General features: G+C 36.5%; 3 protein-coding genes and 1 pseudogene across 4 annotated transcripts; 3 read left to right on the forward strand and 1 right to left on the reverse strand.

Annotated features, from left to right (window-relative positions):
• Nucleotides 1-228: 228 nt before the first annotated feature.
• Nucleotides 229-2,097, forward strand: LOC18025609 (pentatricopeptide repeat-containing protein At3g29230). The gene has a single exon (XM_024160359.1). The coding sequence runs from the start codon at nucleotides 229-231 to the stop codon at nucleotides 2,095-2,097; it is 1,869 nt and encodes a 622-aa protein (XP_024016127.1).
• On the reverse strand, nucleotides 1,979-3,533 carry LOC18025610 (xylogen-like protein 11). Of its 2 annotated transcripts, none has more exons than XM_006408585.2 (3): nucleotides 3,049-3,533; nucleotides 2,463-2,516; nucleotides 1,979-2,226 (listed from the first exon to the last, which is right to left on the reverse strand). In XM_006408585.2, the coding sequence occupies exons 1-3, from the start codon at nucleotides 3,413-3,415 to the stop codon at nucleotides 2,114-2,116; spliced, it is 534 nt and encodes a 177-aa protein (XP_006408648.2). In that variant the 5' UTR covers nucleotides 3,416-3,533; the 3' UTR covers nucleotides 1,979-2,113. The 2 variants fall into 2 exon arrangements, with proteins under 2 accessions (XP_006408648.2, XP_006408649.2); XM_006408586.2 differs by having other exon boundaries at nucleotides 1,979-2,232.
• A 5,069-nt stretch (nucleotides 3,534-8,602) lies between these two features.
• Nucleotides 8,603-12,189, forward strand: LOC18025611 (tryptophan--tRNA ligase, chloroplastic/mitochondrial). The gene is made up of 15 exons (XM_006408589.2): nucleotides 8,603-8,693; nucleotides 8,777-8,890; nucleotides 8,956-9,043; nucleotides 9,166-9,207; nucleotides 9,304-9,393; nucleotides 9,483-9,605; nucleotides 9,839-9,910; nucleotides 10,094-10,206; nucleotides 10,346-10,367; nucleotides 10,464-10,529; nucleotides 10,952-11,008; nucleotides 11,326-11,372; nucleotides 11,482-11,563; nucleotides 11,696-11,785; nucleotides 11,940-12,189. Exons 1-15 carry the CDS (start codon nucleotides 8,644-8,646, stop codon nucleotides 12,078-12,080), a joined length of 1,197 nt encoding a protein of 398 aa, XP_006408652.1. The 5' UTR covers nucleotides 8,603-8,643; the 3' UTR covers nucleotides 12,081-12,189.
• Nucleotides 12,190-21,246: 9,057 nt separating this feature from the next.
• The window catches only part of LOC112089290, a 5,962-nt pseudogene continuing 1,733 nt past the window's right edge, over nucleotides 21,247-25,475 (forward strand).

Genomic DNA, 25,475 nt, shown 5'->3' on the forward strand with positions numbered 1-25,475 from the left:
TTTCGGATCTATTTTAGATCTCATTTACACAATCAGAACCAACCCAAACCCATAATCTCACTTCAAGTCGAACCGAATTACGGTTCCAGAGAACCCGATTTGAACCATCCAAGACCCGAATGCCCAGAATGACTCTTTTACATTATGTTATCGCGAAGTCAGAACAGTTTAGTTAAACTTATTTATGGTCGTTTTGCCGCCAAACCACCGAGGAACAGACAGTTCACTATGAATCTTGGACCATTAAGATCAAGAGGGAGAGGAAGCTCGATTTCTCTTGATAAACTCATTGAATGCAGGAAAAACCTCTCAAAACCATCACCACGACTCTGGCCAGACGATCCTCGACCTCCAACAACGCACCTCGACGAAACAGGACGATCCGTTATTGAGATTCATCATCATCCGTTGATACAAAAGCTTGAATCTTTAAGATCTATGAACGAATTCGATCAAGTCTATGCCCAGATTGTAGTCTCTGGACTCCTTCAACACTCTCTTGTATCAGGACGAGTGATTAAAAAGCTCTGCACTTGTTTTGATTCGGTTTCACGAGCTGTCTCAGTTTTCGATTCCATCGATGAACCCGACGCGTTTTTGGGCAACACTATTTTGAGGTGTTACTTCGATTTGAAGCTACCTTTGGTCGCGTTGAGGTTTTACTACGAGAAAATGGTGGCGAGATGCGTTTTGCAGAACCATTACACGTTTCCGTTGATGGCAAAGGTTTGTGCGGAGATTGGGTATGTGAAAGATGGGGAAAAGATTCATGCTTTGGTTTCGAAGCTAGGGTTTGATTTAGATTTGTTTGTGAGGAACTCGTTGATTCATATGTACTCTGTTTGTGGACGGATACGAGATGCACACAAGGTGTTCGATGGTGGGTACTTGTTGGATTTGGTTAGTTGCAATCTGATGATTGATGGGTATGTGAAGAATGGTCAAGTGAATGTTGCGCGAGAGTTGTTCGATGAAATGCCTGAGAGAGATGTTTTCAGCTGGAACTCTATGCTTTCCGGATACGCGAGAGCTCGGGATATGGAAAAAGCGCGGTGTATATTCGAGAGCATGCCTGCACCAGACGCGGTTTCTTGGAACTGCATGATCGATGGTTACGCGGCGGTGGGAGATGTTACGTTGGCACGTGAGTTTTTCGATAGAATGCCGAGAAGAAACGTCGTTTCTTGGAATACAATCTTGGCTCTCTATGTCAGGAACAAGAATTACATAGAAAGTCTTGAAATTTTCGAGGTAATGATGGATAAAGGAGATGGCTTGAAGCCGAACAAAGCGTCTCTTATGAGCGTCTTGACGGCTTGTGCAAATTTAGGCAAGATCGATACAGGGAAGAGGATCCATTCATATGTAACAAGCAACGGTATTAAACCTGATACGCTTCTCTCGACCGCTCTGCTTACAATGTATGCTAAATGCGGTGAAATGGATATGGCTAGAGAGGTCTTTGATGGGATGAGAGAGAGAAGCATCGTGTCGTGGAACTCGATGATCATGGGATATGGCATGCAAGGACATGGAGAAAAGGTAGTAGAGATGCTTGTAGATTTGGAAAAGCAGGGAAACGTTGATCCGAACGGTGCTACTTTGGTTTGTGTTTTGTCTGCTTGTGCAAATGCTGGGATGGTTCTTGAAGGTTGGTGGGTATATGATCGATTAACACGAATCTATAACGTTGAACCCAAATTAGAGCACCATGGCTGCTTGGTGAATCTCCTTGGCTTAGTAGGTTTGACCAAAGACTCGGTAGAGGTTAGAAAGGAGTCTCAGTCTGTTATTTGGACACTCGAAAATCCTGACATTGGAGAAATCTTGGCGAAGCGGCTCATGAGATTGCAACCAAGTGATGTAGGACCATATGTGTTACTATCGTATGTATATGCTGTTGATGGAAAGTGGGAGGAAGTGGGGAGAGTGAGAAGGATGATGATGGATGAGAACAAACTTTGTAACATAAGTAATGGAAGTAGTAATTCAAGAAGATGCATGACAACGATTGTGTACTCGATGTTGTGTGAGATTGGCTTCGAACTGAAGATTTCATTGCAATGTAAGCGAGAAGATGGTAAAGTTATGATCTAAATATATGTTGTAATGCTCAGAATAAAGAACAAATCATGAACAAGGCCAATATAAGGGAGTTTAAAGCTACTCCAGCATCTTTTGTGGTGATACCTCCGTTTTTCTTGTCTTTTTCTGATCCTTCAGAACCTGAAACTATAACCAGTTAATCTAAGAGAGATTAATCGACTCATACACTTAATGAAGACACAAAAATGTCTTGATTCTATGTAAATGTTGTATCCTTGATCTTGAACTCTAAAACTAGGTTATGAGTTTTGTTGTAATAGAAACCGAAATCAAAGAAAACTAAAATCTTGATGTATGACTAGATCTTGGGGCGTTCTTATATACGACTATAAGAAATGGAAAATAATAAATCTGACCTGCAGATGATGAATCTTCACTTCCGGTTGGAGAGATCGTCGGAAAACCCATAACTATAAACCAAAAAGACAACAATAAATTACAATTCAATACCTTACAGCTTCTTTCTTTTACAGAAAGGTAAATATATCAATACGATGAATGTTCTAAATATTCACACAAAAAAAATTCCGCTCTACTCATGGAGATATATCTCTAAAATTAAGAAAATTTGATTTGTCAATTTTATACATGACTATTATTTTTTTCTTATATATACAAAGTAGAAGCATAAAAGTTAGTTTTAAAATTAAAATGTTGCAATTTTTCCTTAATCAATTTAAATACGTTCATAGTTTTTTTTTCTAAAAATAATTTTAATAATTTGACAATATAGATCGGATGACAAAATATATATATTTTTTTTGTTGAGCTCAACCAAATACTAAAATGACTGTCACTATGTCACCCACATCAATAGGACAATTAATGAAGTCATCATCTCTTGTGCTTATTAAGATTTAAGCCGTTCGATTAAGTGTTTTAACTAGATCGGACGGTCCAAATAACATGGAAAAAGTAGGTGTACAGAATGAATAAATGCACCTGAACACAAACTAGGAGGTGGAGCTTTCACACCGCATATTGAAGAAAGTTCTTGAGCTCTCTGCTTATCAAGCTTGACTCCAAAACGCGGCGATGCACCGCCACCGAGTAGATTACAGACGCATTCCGGCGAGCTTTCAGCCATTCCAGCAAGCTCCGGGCAACAAGCAGATTCAGGCTTAGTCTCAGTACTCCCCACCTGAACATAAGAGAGACAGTCCGATACGTTTAGCATACTGACTAAACAGTTCGCCGGTGAAGAAGGTCCGTCGGCGGCGACTGGTTCCGGCGCCGGAGGAGACTGAGCGGAGCAGAGAGTGAGGAGGAGGAGGAGGAGGAGGCCGGTGAGAATGTTGACGGTGGACATTTTTGGTGGGATGTGATTGGATCTGAGCTGCACTCAATGATTTTGGAATTGGAATATTAGTTTTATATGGAGAGTTAACTTTAAAGTGAAAAAATACAAAAAGCTTTTCTTGTGGTGTCTTTGGCTCTTTGTGAATGGAGATTAAAGGTTTTTTTGGAGATTAACAACTTCAATAACCATGTTCCTTAGAGTTTTAATTTCTTTTATCTTGTGTTTATATTTTTATTATCGAAATTAAAAAAAAAAAGAAAATTTAAGGAACCAAACATGCAAAACGAAAAATAGTCAGCAAAAATACATTTTCTCTGGAGACAGTCTTATGAAAGAAAAATGAAAAACATTAAAAAAAAAATTGTTAAAGAACTTTTTTTATCAAAGAACTCGAGGTTGATGATGTAATAGATTAGCATATTTTATTACACATTAGCTTGATTCTTGTAAATGATTTCCATTGACGCTCTTGTTTCCTTATCCTTTAAATACTTCAATTGATCGATTCAATGTGATTTTCGGTTTGAATGATTTAGTAAATTAAAAAAAAAAACTAAAAAAAAAGAATTGAACAATTTGGCTTGCACACTACTTGAGTTATTTTTCCAATGTAATATGAGATGGACATATCGTATTAACCTACGAAAGTTGAGTTAATAAGTTAGGTGAACGTATTAAACCAGCCACAACAACATACTTCCTACTATACACAAAAGACAATAGCTCCTTTGATCCAATGTCATATATAATAATAAAACTCTCCATGGTTAAGAACATACTGTATAAGCTTAAAATTCTGAGTTGGTAATGGATCGATCAAGCCAACACTTTACAGTTTATGTATGATCTTAAATCAGCCAAATCAGAGGAACTAAAACATGTTTCTGAAAAAACTTGGAAACTCTATGAGAAATCGGTGACAAAACCGCCGGAGGAACACTCTCAGCCTCTCAGGGAAGAGTGAACAATTTTATTTTTAAAGCAAAAAAGTAAAAAAAAAATGAAAAAATTAACTGTTGTTAGAAAAGGATAATGATTATCCATTTTTCATTAATAATTTATGTATTATGTCAGTTAAGTCACCGACTTAGTTGCACTATAAATAAGTGCATCACTTGTAAACATAAGGATGTAATAATAAGAAGAGAGCAATTCTCTCTCTCGTGTCTTCTCCCTTCTCTCTTGCTCACTCTTTATCTCTCTTCCATATGTATATCTACATATATATAACATATACAAAACACATCTCACCATTATATCATATATCTAATACGTTATCAGCACAAACGTCTCTCGATCCGATCTAATACCGAAAACGTAAGATCTGTTTTTATACCAAAAAGGTAAGGTTTAAATTATATTCGATCCGTTTATGTTTATATACTATGGTCGGGATGATAGGCGCTGCCTTCTCCGAACCGATCGTTATGGTAGACTATGTCTCCTCAGATCAGATATATGGTTGGCCTATGATCATATGGTAGTTGTCTCCTCAGATCACGGCCTCTATATAATAAATGTTCTGAAGACATTTATGAAAGGTTTCAGAAAAACCGTTTATAAAAAAAAATGTCTAAAAGACATTTAAGACAAGTTCTTAAAAAACCGAATGAAAGAAAAATATGTCCAGAAGAACTATATGAAAATTATATATCCAAAAGATATATGAAAGCGTTCCTGAAGAACTGCTTAAATAACTTTCGTCCGGAAGACGATGAACATATATGCTAACTATTTTCATCTTCATTTGTTTCGTTATTTATTTATGTTTAACTATTTAATTTCTTTTATTAATACGGTTATAGACATTAAAATATGTCTTTAAAAATCAGAACTTCCGAAAGAGTTGAAGAACTCGAGAAACTAAAAGCTCCTGAAGAGCTTAAAGTTCTGGAATCTTCGTGAGTTAAAAAGATCCAGAAGAGTTAAAAAGCTCCAGAATAATTAGGAGCTGTGGAAGTTTCATGAATTAAAAACTCCAGAAGAGTTAGAAGTCTTGGAAGAGCTAGTAATTCATAAAAAATTAGAAGTTCTTGAAGAACTAAACGCTCTTGTAGATAAAATTTTAAAAATAGTGGAAAGCTCCGAAAAGAGCAAAACGCTCTAGAAAAGCTAGATGTTCTAAAAGAACGAAACACTCCAGCAGAGCAAAACGTTTAAGAAAAGTACATGATGGAGACATGCATAAAGATGGCAAAAATTGTTTAAGATAGTAAACCTGAAGTTTACTAGTATATAACATAACCGGTTTAAGCCATCCCGATGTAATAATGGTATTGAGAATTTATGTGGAAATACCCAAAGTTTTTCACACATAGCATGTCTTGGGACCATCATGAGAGATAAATCACCATTTTTGGTTGAACGATTATTAGATATAATGGTTGGATTTCTTTAAAAGTCCCCCAAATCATATAATAGATCTAAAACCGAAAATCGGTTCAAGATGAATGGGCATGAAAAGCCATCATCTCAAAGAAAGTATAAAGAGTCCCACAAAAGGATTTGATACATAATACAAGGCTCAAAAATGAGTTATTTGGATATGTTTTGGTCCTAAAGTTGGATTCATTTCGAGATTGATGAACTTGAAGTATCATCATCTCGAGAGGGAGAATTAAAGAATCCCATATCAAAAGTAGTTGAACATATAGAAGATTATGTTCACACTTGAAATGAGTTTTATGGATAATTTATAAAGCGATCCAGAAGATTGCAAGATCAACAATGGTGAATTTCTCCATGTTTTGGTATGAAAGAGCTAATGAATGAGATTTCATAAAATGAATTATCATTATGGATCCTCGAATAAACGGTTTTTGAACCTGAAGTTCAAAAGATAATTCATATGTAAATGTCAGACATACAATGAAAAAAAATCTCAATTCTAGCTTTAAATGCTCCAAGAATATGTCCCTAAAGGACAATTTATCAATAAAAAGTCTATGGCACATAAGAAACGTGATAGATTACTTGGTTCCAAATATAAAATCCTCAAAAGGAAAGAAGCAAATATATGTTGAAAAGAGGATGAATCTCCTGAAGAGACTTTTTAATATGGTTAATGATAAAATCATGTACATGAAAAATATCATTGATAATGATAAAGAGATCTCGATTAACCATGTTATTACGAAAAAAAAGGAACCAAAGACAAAATAATTGTCGACATAAAATAAGATAGTGCACGATTTGGTATAAATGAGGATCATAAATCTACCTCTGTGGATGAGTGTAGAAAGAGAAAATTATTGGCCAAAAGAGTGAAAAAGGCAATCAAGTCGATGTTAATCTCATATGAAAAATGAGAAACTTTTGGACTAGCAGTCCAAACGTTAGAAGTAATATCAAGTTTGGCAGAGAATGAGCGACTTGAATTGCGAAGGAAAGGATCCTTGAAGGATTAATGATATCATAATTATGTTTCCGGGAACTCTACTTGATGAGTATATATTACATAGGGTTTTTATTTTTAGTTAAGATTGACCCATAAATGGATCAAAGAAAGTGATCTTTATGATGCATTTTAGGGAAAATTATGTTCATTTTGTTTTGCAGGTATCCCAATTGAATATTTCATCTCAAAAGATCCTAGCAGGATCATAATATAGAAAAGCTCAGATTTAAGCATTTCTAAAGAAAATGCTATTTAATCCTCCTTCAAAATTATTTCGAACTTAAAGTTCATAAAATTTGGAAGCGCTCCACAAATATTGATGTTCCTGAAGATAAAAATTTATCGGAGTAAAGTAAATGAACGTAAGGTTCAGTTAAAACAAAAGGGGGGGGGGAGGCTAATGGAATCTAAAATTCTCTTAAAGAGAAAGAAAGTTAGAGAACACAATGAAAGGATTCCAGAAGAGTCAGCAAAGAAAATGTCTTTGGACTAATGTTCATTACACCTGAAGATGTAATGTCATTCAAGACCAAATGGGTCTTTGTTCGGGTCTTTGTTCGAAAATGATAAGAAAAACAAAATCACATGATATAAGCCCGGTTTTTGAACAAAGTTTTTCTCAAAGGCCAGAAATTGATGTTCTCCGATCATGGATGTAATTACATTCAATAATGCATTGATAAAAATCTCAAAAGGATGAAGGATGCGTGAAGCATCTAAAAATTTTGTTTAGTCATGGGAAGAGCTTGACTAACTCGATTTATGGACCAGAAGTCCAAAGATCCGAGAATGACGATCTTACGAGTTTGTTCATAAAGGTTCTACTTATAAAGATTCTCCAAAATGATGGTATATATAATTGGAATGCATCTCCTGAAGATGATGCTTCCAGAGGGAGAATTGTAATGATATGCGTAGCTACACTCTTTTTCCCTTATCATGGTTTTTATCTTAATAGGTTTTTCCATGACGAGGTTTTTAACGAGGCAGCAAAGAAGACGCAAAATGATAAAATATCTAAAGGGGAATACTTTCAGAAGAAGTATGATAATGCGCGTAGATGCATTTTTTTTTTCCTTACCATGGTTTTTATCCCATTGGGTTTTTTCCATAATAAAGTTTTTACTGAAGCATCAAAGAAGACGCAAGAAGATATGTATCTAAAAAGGAATATATAATTCCAATAAATATGATTTATTACATCGACAAGATCAAAACGAATTAACGATCTATGAAAAGAACAAGATTCATCTTTTCAAGAGAAGATTACATTATTATATTTTTTTTATCATGGTTTTTATTCTAATGGATTTTTTCATGCTAAAGTTTTTAATCGAAATAATATGTTAATGAAGTAATGGATAATCAAGAGGGAGTGTTAGTAAAGGATAATAATTATCCATTTTTCATTAATAATTTATGTATTATGTTGGTTAAGTCACCGACTTAGTTGCACTATAAATAAGTGCATCACTTATAAACATAAGGATGTAATAATAAGAAGAGAGCAATTCTCTCTCTAATGTCTTAGTTGCACTATAAATAAGTGCATCACTTGTAAACATAAGGATGTAATAATAAGAAGAGAGCAATTCTCTCTCTAATGTCTTCTCCCCTTCTCTCTTGCTCACTCTTTATCTCTCTTCCATATGTATATTTACATATATATAACATATACAAAACACATCTCACCATTATATCATATAATATCTAATAACTGTAAAATATTAGGATAAGTGAGTAAATCTGTTTTTCTTTTTTTTTTTGTTGACGAAAAATTCAAAAACCCTGAAAAATCCATAAACCAATCCGAGAAAGAGAGAAGACAGAAGCTACAACAATGGCGCACGCGACGACTCTCTCTCACTCCCTCATCGCCTCTTCCTCCAGGTTTCTACTACATTCACTCTTCTCTCTCTTTCTCTCATTTCATCCCCAATTACGCGATGGTTGATTCCATTTTTGCTCTTTAGGTTCTCTCGTCTCCGTTCTACCACTACATTTCTCAGGAATCCGCTCACCGGAAAAAGCTTCCGATGCTGTTGCTCCGCCGCCGCTACGACCGACGAATCTTCCCCTTCTGTAAGGTATAATTGATTGTTAGTCTCTTTTATTTCTCTCCCTTTTTAAGTCTAATCCTTCTGATTTGCAGGGAACGTGTGGTCTCTGGAGTCCAGCCCACAGGATCAATTCACCTTGGAAACTATCTCGGCGCAATCAAAAACTGGGTCGCTCTTCAGGTTCATTGATTCAGTCTATAAGAATGAGAAATTTTACAAAAACTCATCTAAATAAGAAAAAAAGGATTCAGTATATTTCTTCTTTTTTTCAGGCGTTGTGTGTTTAATTTATATGTTTGCAGGATACATATGAAACACTCTTTATCGTCGTAGACGATCACGCGGTATGTAATTATTATCGACCATTTTCGAAAGTTTAGGTTTTGTGTAAATATTATCTGTGTTTCTTTTATGTGTATCTGATCTTGATTCTTTTGTAGACAACACAACCATATGACCCACAACAACTAAGAAAGGCAACTAGGGATACTGCAGCGCTTTATCTAGCATGTGGTGTAGACATTTCTAAGGTTTGTTTTCTTCTTTCGATTTAGCTCTTATGTGAAGGTAGATTCACAGTGTGTTCTGCATTAACTAATCAAAGAACTGATTTATGTAGTCTTCGGTGTTTGTGCAATCTCACGTCCCTGCTCATATGGAGTTAATGTGGCTTTTAAGTTCATCCACACCTATTGGTTGGCTACAGAAAATGACTCAATTCAAAGAGAAATCACGCAAGGAGGTGCGTATATGTTTCTTTTAGTTTCTTGTTGTATAACATTGTTTCTTTCATCATTCCGTGCTTAAAATATATGCAAGGCATAACGTTTTTGAGGTTTGATGTTGATTTCTTAGTGGTACTAGTGAATGTTACGAACAGCATATTCAACTTAGTCTTTTCTGCTGCGTAAAACTGAAAATATTTGCATAGCTACTGTTTACTGATCCCATCTTTGTCTTCTTTTTTATTGGCAGGGGGCTGAAAATGCTGCTGTCTCTTTGTTTACTTATCCAGTTCTGATGGCATCTGATATCCTCTTGTATCAGGTAAGAAGAGTCAAGTGTAATTTGAAATTAGTGTAATGAAGAAGGAACACTGATAAATTAACAAACTTATATTAAACTTTTTTGACTTGGGTTTGTTTCTTTGTCTAGTTAAAGAAGTGCATGTACAAACCTTCTTATTTCATGTGAGATGGCCGTTCTGCTGATTCTTATATGCCTCTGCAGGCGGAATATGTCCCTGTTGGTGAGGACCAGAAGCAGCACCTAGAACTTACCCGCGACCTGGCACAGCGTGTTAATCATTTATATGGTGGAAGGAAGTGGAAGAAGCTCGGAGGGTATAACACTGTGCTTTGTGCATTAAGTATACTGTTCAAACAAATGCTTATGATCTTTGCTTTTCATGTTTCTTGATGGCTTAATCTCCCTTCATTTGTATCCCTTCACCTGTATAACATTGGCGATTTTCATTTCCAGACGTGGTGGTTCGCTCTTTAAGGTGAGACTTTCCAAATGCTTTGTCTATTCACATTGTGTGGCTTTGTAGATTGATCACAGATGGTTAATTGTTCTTTCAAATATATCCTGTTTGTAGATACCAGAACCACTCATACCACCAGTTGGAGCCCGAGTTATGTCTCTTACCGATGGTCTTTCCAAGGTAGAATGTCATCATCCGCCGCTAAGATAAATGTTTCCTTGTCATTTATATTTCTTTCTGCATTCAACAGTTTTGCCACTACTGGGGTTAATGTTTCAATAAATCAATCTTTTGAAAGAAGACAAGTAGCGTTCACAAATGCTGTCGAAATATATTGAGTTTAAACTCTCTATTCTATAACACCGAAGAGACTTTTACTATTAGGTAGTCTGTATCTTTTAGTTTCTAGCTCAAGTTCTAAGGATTTACACACTCCTGAGTTCTGAGTCTTGCCTCCGTAAATGTGGTCCGGATAAATTTGTTCATCCCTCCACTTCAGAAAAGTCTTATAGAGCAATCCAATTGTTTTAGCTTTGTTTATTTGCTATCATCAGATGATTCGTACTCTGTTGCTGAGGTCTTACTGTCATGTAATCTTGTAGATGTCCAAGTCTGCACCTTCTGATCAGTCACGGATCAATCTACTTGACTCAAAAGATGTAAGTAAAATGAACTTACCGTTGTTTGTAATACTTTTGATAATTTCATTTTCTCATTGAGCACGATTATGAGAAACCTGTCACCATTTCTTTGAAAGCTATGACGTGCAATTTTCTTAATTTCAATTTACAATGCCATCCAACCCTCAGCATAATCATCAAGTGCTATATGTGGTTAAGATCTTATAAAACTATGTGTGCCTCATGATTAATAATGAGCATACTCCTGTAGCAATTTTGTGACATGTTGGTTGTATGTGAAGTTCTTCTGTTATTAAATCCATTTCTCATCCATCATCTTTTTGAAAATTGTGAAGTTGATTGCGGACAAGATAAAACGGTGCAAGACAGACTCATTTGCAGGGTGAGTGCTAATTACGTCACTAAAAATTTCCTTACGATGTATTTCTTTTTCTTGATACGATCTTTTTAGCTTTGGTATTGAGATTCTCTGCTTCTTGTTGTTCCAACAGCCTTGAATTTGACAATGCCGAGAGACCTGAATGCAACAATCTCCTCTCCGTATATCAGATTGTTTCAGGCAAGACAAAAGAGGTATGGAGAAAGAATCCATGGTTTAACTCTAAAGATCTTGGTCACATCGATGCTTTTTCCACATGTCATTCATTTACTCCGTTGGCAAGAAGTGATAATATACATAGCCTATTAATCTTAATCGTGTTGCAGGAAGTGATGGAGGAATGCAAAGATATGAGCTGGGGTACATTTAAGCCTCTCCTTGCGGATGCTTTGATCGAGCATCTGAGTCCAGTCCAGGTCTGCAAAGTCAAAATTTTTTAATTAAATACATTAGCTTTCTTCTGAGTTTGTACCATTTCATCTCATCATATCTTAAAACGAAAAAACCGAGTATTTTCCATGGTTAGAAGCGCATTTCGTTTGTGTTTAATATATGTTTTCGGTGTGGCAGGTCCGTTATCAGGAGATAACAGCGGAAACAGGGTATTTGGACAAAGTATTGTCAGAAGGTGCGGACAGAGCGACGGAGATAGCGGTTCCCACAGTTCGAAATTTGCGGCAAGCTATGGGATTCTTGATTCTTGATTCGTGATTATTGATTCTTGATTGACATTTGTGGTCGGCATTTTTTGGAGTTGAAAAGAAAAAAGTTCGAATTACATTTTCCAAATATTGATTGATTCTTTAGTTATTTTACTAAAGGAAGAGTTATGATCTGTCTTCAATGGCTGCGTTAGTGACAGGAAGCGCCAAAGAGCAGATAATCAATGCTTTTCTCAAAACTTACAAAAAAATAGTCTCAATTCGATGAACATTGATTTTTGACATGTAGATTGATATGGGTAGATTTTTGTTTTAAAACTTATCATATCATCTGTATAATATTCTTTCAATTTATTTTCTAATGAGCAATCTTATTTCTAAAACTTCAAATAAACAGACATCAATAAGTAGAGCGAAAGACGAGGCTGCAATGGTTAGAAAACGAGAAAACTAATTTTAAAAGACTGCTGAACACCCTAATAGTCAACAATAAAATTTCAATAAAAAATTTCATATACAAATAGTTTTAATTCTCCAACTGAGAGATTTATTGTGGTTGAATAAGATTAAGACTAAATAAAACACTAATAGCGTTTGAGCACAATGGAGACATTATTGTTGTTAGAAAGTGTTTGAGGCGTATGAAGCAACTCTTCAAACAATTTTGCATCATCAAAATGGATGATAGATTTCAACCCTACAAAACCAACGCTCAAGAGTGTTTTCGTTTCTCAGCACCATTTTCATAAAAGGAGCCAATGTTTTCCACAAATCATCCTTCCAATACCACACGATCCGAAAAAACTCATCGAAGGTAGGAAATACCTCATATTTTGATCTCCAACATTGATCTGGAATCAAGTCTTGTGACTCTAATTATCTGCCCAAATGCATATCCTGTAAAGCATATATAACAAAAGTTATCCCAAAACAGCTGTGATTTTACCAAGTATCAATCTTATGTATAGATTAGCCCAACAAAGATTGAGAAGACAAATGGTCTATTGAAATGTTTCTACTCAGTTATAAGTTTGCATAGTCTTATCAATATAAAAGAAAATATAAAAAGGTTTAATTTTAGTAAAGTTACCTCTATGACACACTTGCACGTTACGTTTGCTGTTAGCTTCTTTAATCCAGGTGAATTTTGCAGTAACCTTACTATACCAGGAATAACAGATCGAACAAGCCTGGTTTAACAATCAAAGTTTGGATGAGCGTTGGGAAAGAGACTCCACGAAGCTCGGCAAGAGATAGAATCTAGCAAAATGACGAAAAGGCCAGCCTAATGAAACATCATAATCTCTATCATGCAGAAAAAAAAAAAAGAAAACTTAACAAGAAGTATTTGTTACATGCTAATTTATTAAGTTTTTGTTTTCAATGCAAAATAGAAGAGTTTTAGCCCTTTAAATAGAGAATTGAAGAAATGGTGAACAAACTTGAAGAAATATTCCCCCAAGAGTAAGCCTCTCTGCGTTTTGCAATTTTGCTAACATCTTTAGCACCATGATTTATAGAAAAACAGCGTTCAAGGAAAAATATCTGTCATAAATTATGGAAATGTCAAAGTTAGCTTCGGACAAAGAGGAGACATCCACTAAAGTATATGGACGCACAAACGGCACAATATTATGCGCCGCTACAATCTTGATCTTTCCTCGTGTCCCATAAATACAGTTTCAAACTATTAATGTTCTAAGACTCGGTGATTTACTCAGATCAAGAAGCTCAAGTACTAACCACGAATCCAACACAGTGTCAAGGTTTCGAGAACTGGACAGCCAGAGAGAATATTAGCAATAGATTCACCATTAAAATTACAAAAATCCAATCTCAAGTCCCTCAGGGATTTCCAAGACACTGTGTGTAACATCCTATCCTGGGCTCCCTAAAGAGGTGAGAAAAATTGGGCATGTTAGGTCGATAGTCAAAACTTATTCGGTATGACACCTGGTTGGATCCCATTGGTGAGTCTCAGATCTACCAGAATCAAAAACGTACAGGTAACAATCAAAAACATCCAGGTAACAATCAAAAACGTCTAGGTAACAATCAATAACATTAGACTTAGCTGGTCTACCTAATCCTGGAGGAAACAAGGGAAGAAGAGAGGTGAATAATGAGGATTACTCAGTAAGGATGGACCTTAAAGAGGTCCACAACACCATCAGACTAATATGAATTATATTTAAAAAGTATAATCCCAAAACAAGCACAAACAACATAAAACATTATAATAAAGCATTTCAAGTTGTTTCTAGCAATCAATCACTCAGCAAATCGAGGTTAACCCTAGCATGCAACTACCAAACAGCAGGCTCTGGTCAAAACCAGTTCTAGTGTGCAGTCCCTCGGGCTGCCATGCCTCCCCGGAAAGGTAAAACTAGAACAGTCCCGACTAATGACCTAGTCTACCACCGGCTCATTAGTCAGGTCCATTCCACCCAGTCACACAGAATGTCCCAGCAGTCACTCAGACAAGCTGTACCAGCGGTCACACAGACAGACTATTTTAACACTTGGTGGATTGCCATATCCACTGCAAACGGTGGCTGCTGTATGGTCACGCAGACATCAACCCAGCCAGAAAACAACACTGACTCCCAAATTCAGGAGCCACAGACCTAAAAAGTTCTACTAACCACACATCATCCACCCAAACAATCAATTCATTCTTTTTATTTAAAAGTCATTCCATTATTAAGATGCACATTCGTCGATAACAAGTTGTAACAAAAGAACATTAAACAGGTTAGCATCACACAATCCATATTTTAGAGTTCCATAAGTCAATATCCATATTCAGATTTCTTGTATAACATTCCATCAGCAACCAGCAATCATCAACAATCAAGTAACATGGATTCATGTCCTAATCAATTCTAGAAACCCTAACAATCAGATCAAAGCTTTGATTTAAGAAGAGACTAATTAGAAATAACCATGCATATGAAAGAGAGGGTGAAACTAGAAGTACTCACAGATGCCTTTCTGAAAGAAGATGCATTTATTTCTTCTCTTTGGGTAGATCTGACACCCGGCACGAAAACAACGATATCTACTGATATAGATCTCCGATTTAGATGAACTTAGTCTTCTTAGAAAGCTGACACTCGGGGCTTCAATTTGATAGATAGTGCGTCGCGTGTCTCTTTATGGTTTGCCTGAAAATCGTCTTAGAATTCGTCGGCGGGTAGGAAGAAGATGGTGATGAAAATGAGAGGAAAAAGAGAGAGGTTAGGGTTTTGTCTTTGCTAAAAAGATTAGAAAAATATTAGAGAATGTGTTTATAGCTAGGATTTAGTTTAATGGGCTGGGTTTAATGGAATTCTTAAAAAATAAAAGAAATTAGAGAAAGATTAATTAAAAAGAAATAAGAAAATAATGGTTTAATAAAATTAAACCGGGATTAGAAACTAGTAACAACCGACATAGACGAACCGAAAGTTAGGTTGTTACAATCTTCCCCCATTTTACAGGATTCGGGGATTCGTCTCCGAATCCTAAGAGAGAAGTTTCTGGAAGGAATTTCGAAAGCTCAAGACCAAGGAAAATAAAAAGCACAAGAGACAAAGGGGACCTTGGTCGCAGAAGGAAAGAAAAGAATTAGAAATGGAACCAGAAATGAAATCAGGAAATGGAACCAGAAATGAAATCAGAAAGGGAATCAGAAATGGAACCATGGCGCCAAAAATGAAGATGGGGCTAGGATCTTAGGAACGCAGAGTGATAGCCAGAAATGTGAAAGAGGAAGGATTTAAGGTATGATGCAATAAAAAAACATTTTGAGTAAAAACCAAAAACCATTTTACTAATGTGTCAAGGAGGAGTAGAATATTTTCTTTTTGAAAAGAAAAAAAATGAATAGAACACCAGCATAGAATATCTAACTAATTCCTATGATATCTTAAAAATACTCAATAATTGAAACAAATAAAAATAGAGTTCCACTTCTATGAAAACTTAAAAAAAAAACAATCAGAGGAAAGATCTTTTTCTGTTTCACTATTAAACGGAATGACGACCGACTCTTTGCTAAACTTCACTAGAGGAGGAGGATGAACTTCTTGTGCACATGCTCTCGGGTCTTGAACAGAGGTCTAAGGTAAAAAGAAGGAAAGAGAAGGAAAAAAAGCTATTGGATAATATTGCTGAGCAGATCCGATGCACACTAACGCCACCATGAAATCCTCTGAGTCTGGTTGAATATTGGATCCCCACCTACACAAGAAAATTGTTGATAAAACTCCAAAATAGCTAGGTTCCTCGTCATTCCGAGATCGAATTTGCCTGAATTTTTACAGCCTAAACTCTATGGACCCTTGCGACGCCTGCCTTTTAATACCTCTAACTATGTAGACCAGGTCGAAACCTACTCATACACGTTGAATGGCTGCTATGAAACCAAAGATTGCCTAGTCAGGACTGGCATCACACGACATGGTAGTTTCAAAACAACCATCCTGGTATAGTCTGGACCACACCAATAACCAGTCTTGGCTAGCGGCAACTTGTTGCAACTCCAAAGGCAGACTTAAACTACCACATGATTAAAGGCATAACCCTCTTCCATGCGGGTTCTCGCGTCCTGAACCTGGGCCTCTAACAACAGACAAGAAAAAGGATAAAGGAAACTATAAAACTAGCGTCTATATGTTGTTGTTATTCTAGATTTTGAAATCATTATATAATAAAAATCATTTTAAAATATGTTTTTTTTTGCAATTTTATATATATATTTTAACAAGGGCACAGAGCTATCTTTGGGTTACTAATTACAAGGGCTCTGTGAGGACTTCTAGCTTCACAGAGCTATCTTTGGGTTGAAATCATTATATAATTTCCAATCATATGTCTTTGTGTCTTCAAACTTTGAAATCTTTCGTGAGTTTTTTGAATAATCTGTTTCTTTCCCTTTCATCTTTTTTGATATTTTTGATGGTAATAATTGAGAGCTGTGATAAATGAAAAAATAACGCAAGAATTCTGTTCCATAGTCCATACTTAACAGACAGAATTTATGAATATCTTTCAATGATCTAAGCTTGAATTTTACATTGTTTATGGGATCGTGTAAAAACGCATTTGAGTGGAGAGAAGGCAAGAAAATAATGATAATAGCAAGTAAACATAGACGTAATGGGGAATTTTACATTGTTCAATTGGGGATTTTTTCGAATTTTGGGGTTAGGGATCGATTTTAGGAGATTTTTTTTTTGCTGTCGGGTTAGAAATGGGTTAGAACCGGTTTAGCTCGTTTAATTGGGTCATAATCTGGTCAACTTCTTCTAATTGGGTCATTATTCGGTTTAACGATTTGTTTAAGCAATAAACCATAATTTGGTAAACATTAAACCGAGTGAAATAATGGTTTGTGTGGTTATTAGTATTTAACTTTTAATATGTGTGTGTTTATGTGTGTTATTGAAAGATTAGAGGGAAATACGTATTTAACTTTCAAAGTATGGGGTTTTAAAAAGAGGCTGAAACTTCGTGTAGTTTTATTAATATGCGAACCGAAAATCGGGTTGTTACACTGTGCATCCAGGAATCATATCAACATATACACAGAGTTGCTTTAAGGAGGAGCCACGATAAAAGCAATCTGGGAAACAATAAGCTTGTGGTGCACGGAATCTCAAAGACAGCTTCTCCACGTTGCGAGACATAGCGAACTCAAGCCAACTATCAATATCGGGTGCATGGAGATAATAGGTCATATAAAGATGAAGACTCATGATTTTTGAAGCCATGTAGGAACTTAGGGTTTTGTTTATCTTTGGAGTGGTCGGTTTTAAAACGTAAACAAAGTCGATACAAGGTATTTGGCACCATACATGCCTACAAACATTTTTACGACATTAAAATTAAAAAACCGCTTATATATTATGCTATTTATATTTTGACTTTGCTTTTTTGATGATTTATACCAAATTTACCTGAGATAACATCAATTGTGAAATCTCTAGATTGAATTGTTCAGATATTTTAGGCATGTAAATATCTTAATAGGAGTAGTGTGTATATATAGTAAAGCACATACTGTAGGATTTGTTATATTTTACATTTTTGAATAAATATTTGAAAGATAATATGGAAATTCACACAGCATCGTCGTATGCGTAAAGATCTTTTATCGCCATATAAACCCTAATAAAAAAACCATAACAAAGTTGGTTTCAGTTTGTTAAAATATAAACCATGTAACTTTAGAGTGGTTTGTTTTAAGTGAATTGTACACATCATGCAAAAGAACCAATAAAAAATTACACATAAAATGTCGAATTAAAGAAAATGATATAAACATCATTCCGCAGCTGAAACTCGTTGAAAATACGACACATAATCAATCATTACATAATTAAGTATACAGATTTCAGAAAAACTAGATCTTATCATCTGGAGTTTATTTTCTTGGTTACGTAAATTTTGGTGTTTTTGCATATTTTTATGTTTTTTTTGTTAAAGAATCTTCATAAAAATAGAAACAGAATAGTGTTTGCGAAAGATAATACAGACAACTATAAACAATACAGCAGCAGAGAGATTCATGGGAGAAGGATGTAAGACGATATCACTCACTAGTCACTATCGTGAACATGTCAACAAGACAACAACAGAGAAAGGGGAAAGGAGAAGGAACGAGAAAATGAGGGGATAAAGAACGTGACCAACAAAGCAACAAAAAGCTTCGAGCCTTGGTTTTTGAGTGCAATGGACTTGTTCTTCACTACACAACAAATTCTTCGGTCAATTCTTGAGAAAGGCAGAGACAATTTAAGAATTTTAAAATCATTGAGACATCTAAAATTTGAATGAATGATACTATGAAAGGAATTTACATAACAAATAATTATTTTAAAATAATGGTTGAATAGAGGCCAAAATAGATGATATGCGACGAAGGCATAAGCCAGACGATGAGGATGTGGTCCTTTGGAGACAGAAGACAGGGGACTACAAACCTATATTCGAGACAAAGTCTACATGGTTCCTTGGAGCAAAATAGTTTGGTTCAGTCACAACACTCCCAAGTTTGTGTTTCACGCATAGATCACTATTCTCAATCGTTTACCCACAGGAGACAGAATGTTAACGTGGGGTGATCATGTTTTTACCGCCTGTGTGTTCTGTCTTTATCCTTTGGAAACTAGAGACCACTTGTATTTTGAATGCCCATACACAACGATCAGACGTATGGACGGATCTAGCGAACGGCTTACTGAGACATGAGTTCACTTGTGTTTGGGAAGATATAGTTGCCTTAGTAATGCAACAACGGATACTTCTAAGGCACAGTTCTTGCTCAGATATCTAGTCCACATTACTATCTATATGGAGTGAAAGGAATAGGCGACATCATGGTGAGGCTCACACTTCTCAGCAACAACTGGTTCAGACCATTGATAAGGGCATGAAAAACCATTTCAACTCAATCCATCATCTTGGAGACAGGAAATACGAAGAGGGGTTCCAGCTCTGGATGGCCTAAAGACAAACAACCTGATTCCCATGGTACTCTAAGTAGTAGAAGTTTATAATCTTGTTTTGTAATTTGTTAGTATCTTTGATGGGAAAACACTTTTTTTTTTGAATAAATTTAACATCCATTCAAAAAAAAACTGGCTGGAAAAAATTATTTCGATTATCTAGAAAAAAAAAATTTAGTGAAAGAAAACACAAGAGAATAATAATCAAACTAAAAAATTTTATATATACTAGGTGAATACCTGCATGTTAATTTTTATTTTCAATTATTTTAAATTTATATTTTCGTAAAAGTAAATATAATTATCATTTGTTAGTATGTTATTATAAATAATCTTAAAAATTAATTTAAAATACATATTGAATATTATTAAGAATCTAGAGTTATATAAAAATAAATAAATATCCATCAATATTTTTACTTAATTATAATGTAAATGTTATTTAAGAGTCAATTAATTAAACAACTAATTTTCTTTTTAATAATTTAAAATTAAATATTAAAATCTTTTATATAAATGGACTTGTGTCACTTTCTCTATTACTAATGTGTCACTGATATATAGAGAATTAATCTTTTTTATATATAATATATATATTATAACACAAAATAAAACCCATAAATACCACAAAAAGAATATTTAATAAAAGAGAACATTTCTTTTTAAATATATTATTAAAAAAATAATTAATAGTTCAGATTAGATTTTTTAAGTATTTTTTTCAAACATCTGCTATCTCAAACACTCGTTAGATTTTTTTAAAAAATTAAAGTAGTTTCAATATAGTATAAAGCGGCGCAGAAATGATATGAACAGATTTTTGTGATTACTGTCAAAAGGCAGCAACCACAATAATCCGAAAACATTTTGTTAATGCTATCGAGAGAGCGAGAAAATTTCCATTAAAATACTCAACAGGTGACATTGTATATTCAACCGGTTCATCGTACTAATATAGTCTGCACTATATTCATCATTCTTGTCCGCTCTTTCAATTTCTCCAAACTGGTTTGGTATTTCTCCAACCATTTTTTCTTCAACAGCAACAAAATTGTCACCACCGTTAGTCCATTACAATCACTCACATCATCACTACCATTGTCGTTGTTCACATCATCACCAAAATCATCATTAGCAGTAGCCACACAGTCATCTTCTAAAGTCGCACGAGCTTCCCCATCACTCTCATATTCGACAACACCTTCTTTTACGTCGAAGTGTCCTTGCAGATATAAAAGGATTTCAAAGATATTGATGATGGTGATGATGATTTCAAGGATATTCGACAATGAAGATAAAAATCTGAAGAGAAAAAATCACGATCTAATCAGAACTGTGCCTGACATTTATCGGCCCACAGGCAAACAATTTTTTGGCCTATTAAATAATTAATTTTAAAACTAAAAACATGAAATTATAAAATTTTAGCTGAAAAATTTCGAACCTAATACCTTGAATAACGCAATCTGAGCATTTACCAACTAAGTTAGTAAAGTTTTTTTTGAAAAAATTAGTCCATAAAATTAATAATCTTTCTCAGGCCTTGAAGCCAGTGCTTCATATGTTTGTCCTCAGACACGAATCTGAATCTAATAATTAATAATGAATTAAGGATTTAAAATATGGGTTTAAGGTATGAATTTTCTATATATAATTTTCTAGACTGCTATGGCGGCTGAGGGCGATTTCGTGGGAGCAACGGTGAGAAGAGAAGATGCGACGATGATGGATGTTGGGGAGAAGGAGAGGCCTCCTGGTGACCCACCGGATACAGGAGGAGCGTGGGGGACAAAGGGAGGATCATGGGTATCGAAGGTTAAGGGGAGTGCAGGTGGTGGGATCCCAACACCGGAAAGTGTCTTAGATGATGAGTTTGTGAAGGCGAGAATGAGATTGGATTTCCCTAATGGTGAGGAAGGTGAACCGGAAGTAACAATTGGGGACGAAGTTTTGGAGTGAATGGTTTATGGAAGAGTTGTATGATAGTGAAGGTGTTGGGGAGACAGATTCCGGTGGCGATAATGAACCGGAAACTGAAGGAATTGTGGAAGCCAAAGGGAACCATGTGTGTTATGGATTTACCAAGGCAGTTCTACATGGTTCGTTTTGAGCTGGAGGAGGAGTATTTGGCGGCTCTTACAGGTGGTCCGTGGAGGGTTTTTGGTAACTATCTCATGGTTCAGGATTGGTCTTCATCCTTTGATCCCCTAAGAGATGACATTGTTACGACTCCGGTATGGGTGAGACTATCAAACATCCTGGTGAATTACTATCACAAATCGATCCTTATGGAAATTGCACGTGGTTTGGGGAAGCCATTGAGGGTGGATATGACTACACTGAATTTCGTAAGGGCTCGATTTGCAAGAATTTGTGTGGAGGCGAATTTGTCTAAACCGTTAAAGGGCTCGATTTTGATTAATGGTGAACGATATTTTGTGGCGTATGAAGGTTTGTCAAATATTTGTTCAGCCTGTGGGATATATGGGCATCTTGCACATGTTTGTCCAAAGAGGAATGTTGAAAGAGCATTGGTGTTGGTGGAGGAGGATACGGTGAAGGAAACAAGTGTGAATTCCCAAGCTGATGCGGGGTTTACAGAGGTGAGACGACCGGTGAGACGTCAATCTCAGCCGGTGAAGAAGACGGCATCGGAAGGCGCGGGGAAGAATCTCCAGGAGATCACGGGAAATAAGCGAGTGGAGATATCAAATCGCTTTGGGGGTTTGGAGGAATCTCTACCCCGTGAGTTAAGGGAAGTTGCTATATCTGGGGATTCGAATAAAGAGAACAAATCTCCTTTGATTAAGGAAGGTAAAGATTTGCGTATCATGCAAGGAAAGGAGGTGGTATTTGGTTCAAAGATGGAGCATGTTAAGAATGTGAAGACTAATGGGCCTAAATCGAGGAGGCCCGTGGTGAATAAAGTAGGTGAATCGAGTGGGCCTAGGCTAAACAAGGGAGTATGAAGAAGCCCATGATGGGATTGATCTTTGGTCCGGCAAAAGGAGAAGAATCGTTATCGGTGAGTGGTAAGAGATTAAGGGTGGAATCGGTTAGTATGTGTAGACCGGGTGGAGTTTTTGCGAATAACCGAGAAGATGGTGTGGGAGATGGTGGTTTGGCTCTGATCAAACCGACTTCATTGGTTAATAAATCGGTTCAGGAGGCAAATAAGAATGGGGATGACATGGTCAGTGAGAGCTCGTCTCCTGGAGATGGTAACGTTGTGGGGTTGGCATAAAAGTACGCCCCAGTAGTTTGGAAAGCGTTGATAAAACTTTTAATGGATTGTCTATTATGGAACTGCCGGGGGGCGAATAAACCCAACTTTCGAAGAGCCATTCGTTACTTATTGAAAAAGTTTAAAGTTGATGTTCTTGCTCTGTTTGAGACGCACGCGGGAGGTGACAGAGCTATTCATATTTGTCGGAGCATATGTTTTGACAATTCTTTTCGTGTTGATGCTGTGGGACAGAGTGGTGGAATTTGGTTGTTGTGGAAGACGAGTATTGAAGATTTAAGCATCATTGATCAATCAGATCAGTTTATAGCGGCGAAGATTCAAAATGGTATGGAGGTTTTGTATCTGATAGTGGTTTACGTGGCTCCGTCTGTGAGTTGCCGCAGTGGTTTATGGGCGAAGTTAACGGAAGTGATTCAAGGTCTGGATGGTCCGTTAATCATCAAAGGAGATTTTAACACTATTGTTAGAATCGATGAGAGATCGGGTGGTAATGGGAGACTTTCCCCGGATTCTCTAGCCTTTGGAGAGTGGATAAATAGCTTATCTTTAATTGATATGGGTTTCAGAGGTAGTAACTTCACGTGGAGAAGAGGGAGAGTGGAGGAGACATGTATTGCTAAAAGATTGGATAGGGTGTTGTGCTGTGCAAATGCGAGGTTGAAGTGGCAAGAGGCTAGTGTGAGACACATTCCGTTTTTAGCATCTGATCATACTCCATTGTATGTGCAGCTGTGTCTGACAGTGCCTTTAAATCCGAGAAGAAGACCATTTAGATTTGAAGCGGCTTGGCTTGAGCACCCTAGTTTCAAATCTTTGTTGTTGGCGTCGTGGGATGGGAGTATTCAGACACCAATGGCTTTGAAAGAACTTCAACTTAAGCTCAGGATATAGAACCGAGATGTATTTGGAGATATACATAAGAAGAAAGAGCAACTTATAAGTGAGATAAAAGCTGTTCAAGATGAGTTGGCAGTGGTTCACACGGATGGTTTGCTGCGGAAGGAGGAAGAACTCTTGAAAGAGTTTGATGTTGTGCTTGAACAAGAGGAAGTTTTGTGGTATCAGAAATCCCGAGAGAAGTTAATAGCACTTGGAGATCGAAACACGAAGTATTTTCACACCTCGACGGTGATAAGGAGGCGGAGAAACCGGATTGAGATGCTTCAAAATTCAGATAATGCTTGGGTTGTTGAACCGAAACAACTTGAGGAGATGGCCATAACATATTATAGGAGACTTTATTCTCTTGATGATGTACCGCCAATTGTTGAGTGTTTACCGAGTGATGGTTTTGTGATGTTATCAAGAGAAGAGAAGGACCGTTTGAATTCGAACTCGGAAGTGGAGGTAGCGATGAGAAGTATGGGGCGGTTTAAAGGGCCCTGATGGTTATCAATCGGTTTTTTACCAAGATTGTTGGGAGATTGTAGGAGGTTCTGTTACAAGGTTTATCTTAGATTTCTTTCAATCTGGTACATTGCCGCCAAACACCAATGATGCTCTAGTTGTGTTGATAGCAAAAGTAGCTTCGCCGGAGAGGGTAAATCAATTTAGACCGATAAGCCTATGCAACGTTTTGTTTAAGATGATCACTAAGATGATGGTGTTGAGACTGAAAAGTGTAATTTGAAAATTGATTGGACCTGCTCAGTCGAGTTTTATTCCAGGGAGGTCGAGTACCGACAATATTGTGATAGTTCAAGAGGCAGTACACTCAATGCGAAGGAAGAAAGGGAGAAAAGGGTGGATGCTCTTAAAGTTGGATCTAGAGAAAGCCTATGATCGGATTATGTGGGACTTTTTGGAGGATACTTTAAGATCGGCTGGTTTTGAGGAAAGTCGGGTCCGATGGGTGCTTCAATGTGTTGTTGGGCCATCAATGTCTATACTCTGGAATGGAGAAAAGACGGAGCCTTTTAAGCCGACTAGAAGATTGAGACAGGGTGATCCATTGTCGCATTATCTCTTTGTCTTGTGCCTAGAAAGGTTATGTCATATGATTGATAGATCGATAACGGTGGGGGAATGGAAGCCTATTTGTTTGACTCGAGGGGGGCCTAAACTCTCGCATATTTGCTTTGCGGACGACCTGATATTGTTTGCAGAAGCTTCGGTGGCCCAAGTACGTGTTATTTGCCGAGTTCTGGAGAAGTTTTGTGTTGCTTCTGGACAAAAAGTCAGTTTAGAGAAATCCAAGATTTTTTTCTCGGAAAATGTTTCAAGAGATTTGGAGAAGTTGATTAGCGATGAGAGTGGGATTCAATCTACACCAGATTTGGCAAGTATTTGGGGATGCCAGTATTACAAAAACGGATCAACAAGGACACTTTCGGTGAGGTTTTGGGGAAAGTAACTTCGAGATTAGCGGGGTGGAAAGGCAGGTTCTTGAGTTTGGCGGGGAGACTTACTCTTACCAAATCGGTATTGTCTTCTATTCCGGTGCACACAATGAGTACAATATCCTTACCAAAATCGATTCTAGATGGTTTAGATCGGGTTTCAAGGATGTTTTTGTGGGGAAGTACGCAGGAGAAAAGAAGGTTACATCTTGTAGCATGGGATACAATTTGTTTACCGAAGTCCAAAGGAGGGTTAGGGATTCGCTCATCACACAATATGAACAAAGCTCTGCTCGGTAAGATGGGATGGAGACTCTTGAATGATCATGAGACTTATGTTCGAAGGTGTTAAGAAGTAAATATAA

The sequence above is a fragment of the Eutrema salsugineum genome, unplaced genomic scaffold (assembly GCF_000478725.1).
Source record: "Eutrema salsugineum unplaced genomic scaffold, Eutsalg1_0 scaffold_12, whole genome shotgun sequence".
NCBI classification, from domain to species: domain Eukaryota; kingdom Viridiplantae; phylum Streptophyta; class Magnoliopsida; order Brassicales; family Brassicaceae; genus Eutrema; species Eutrema salsugineum.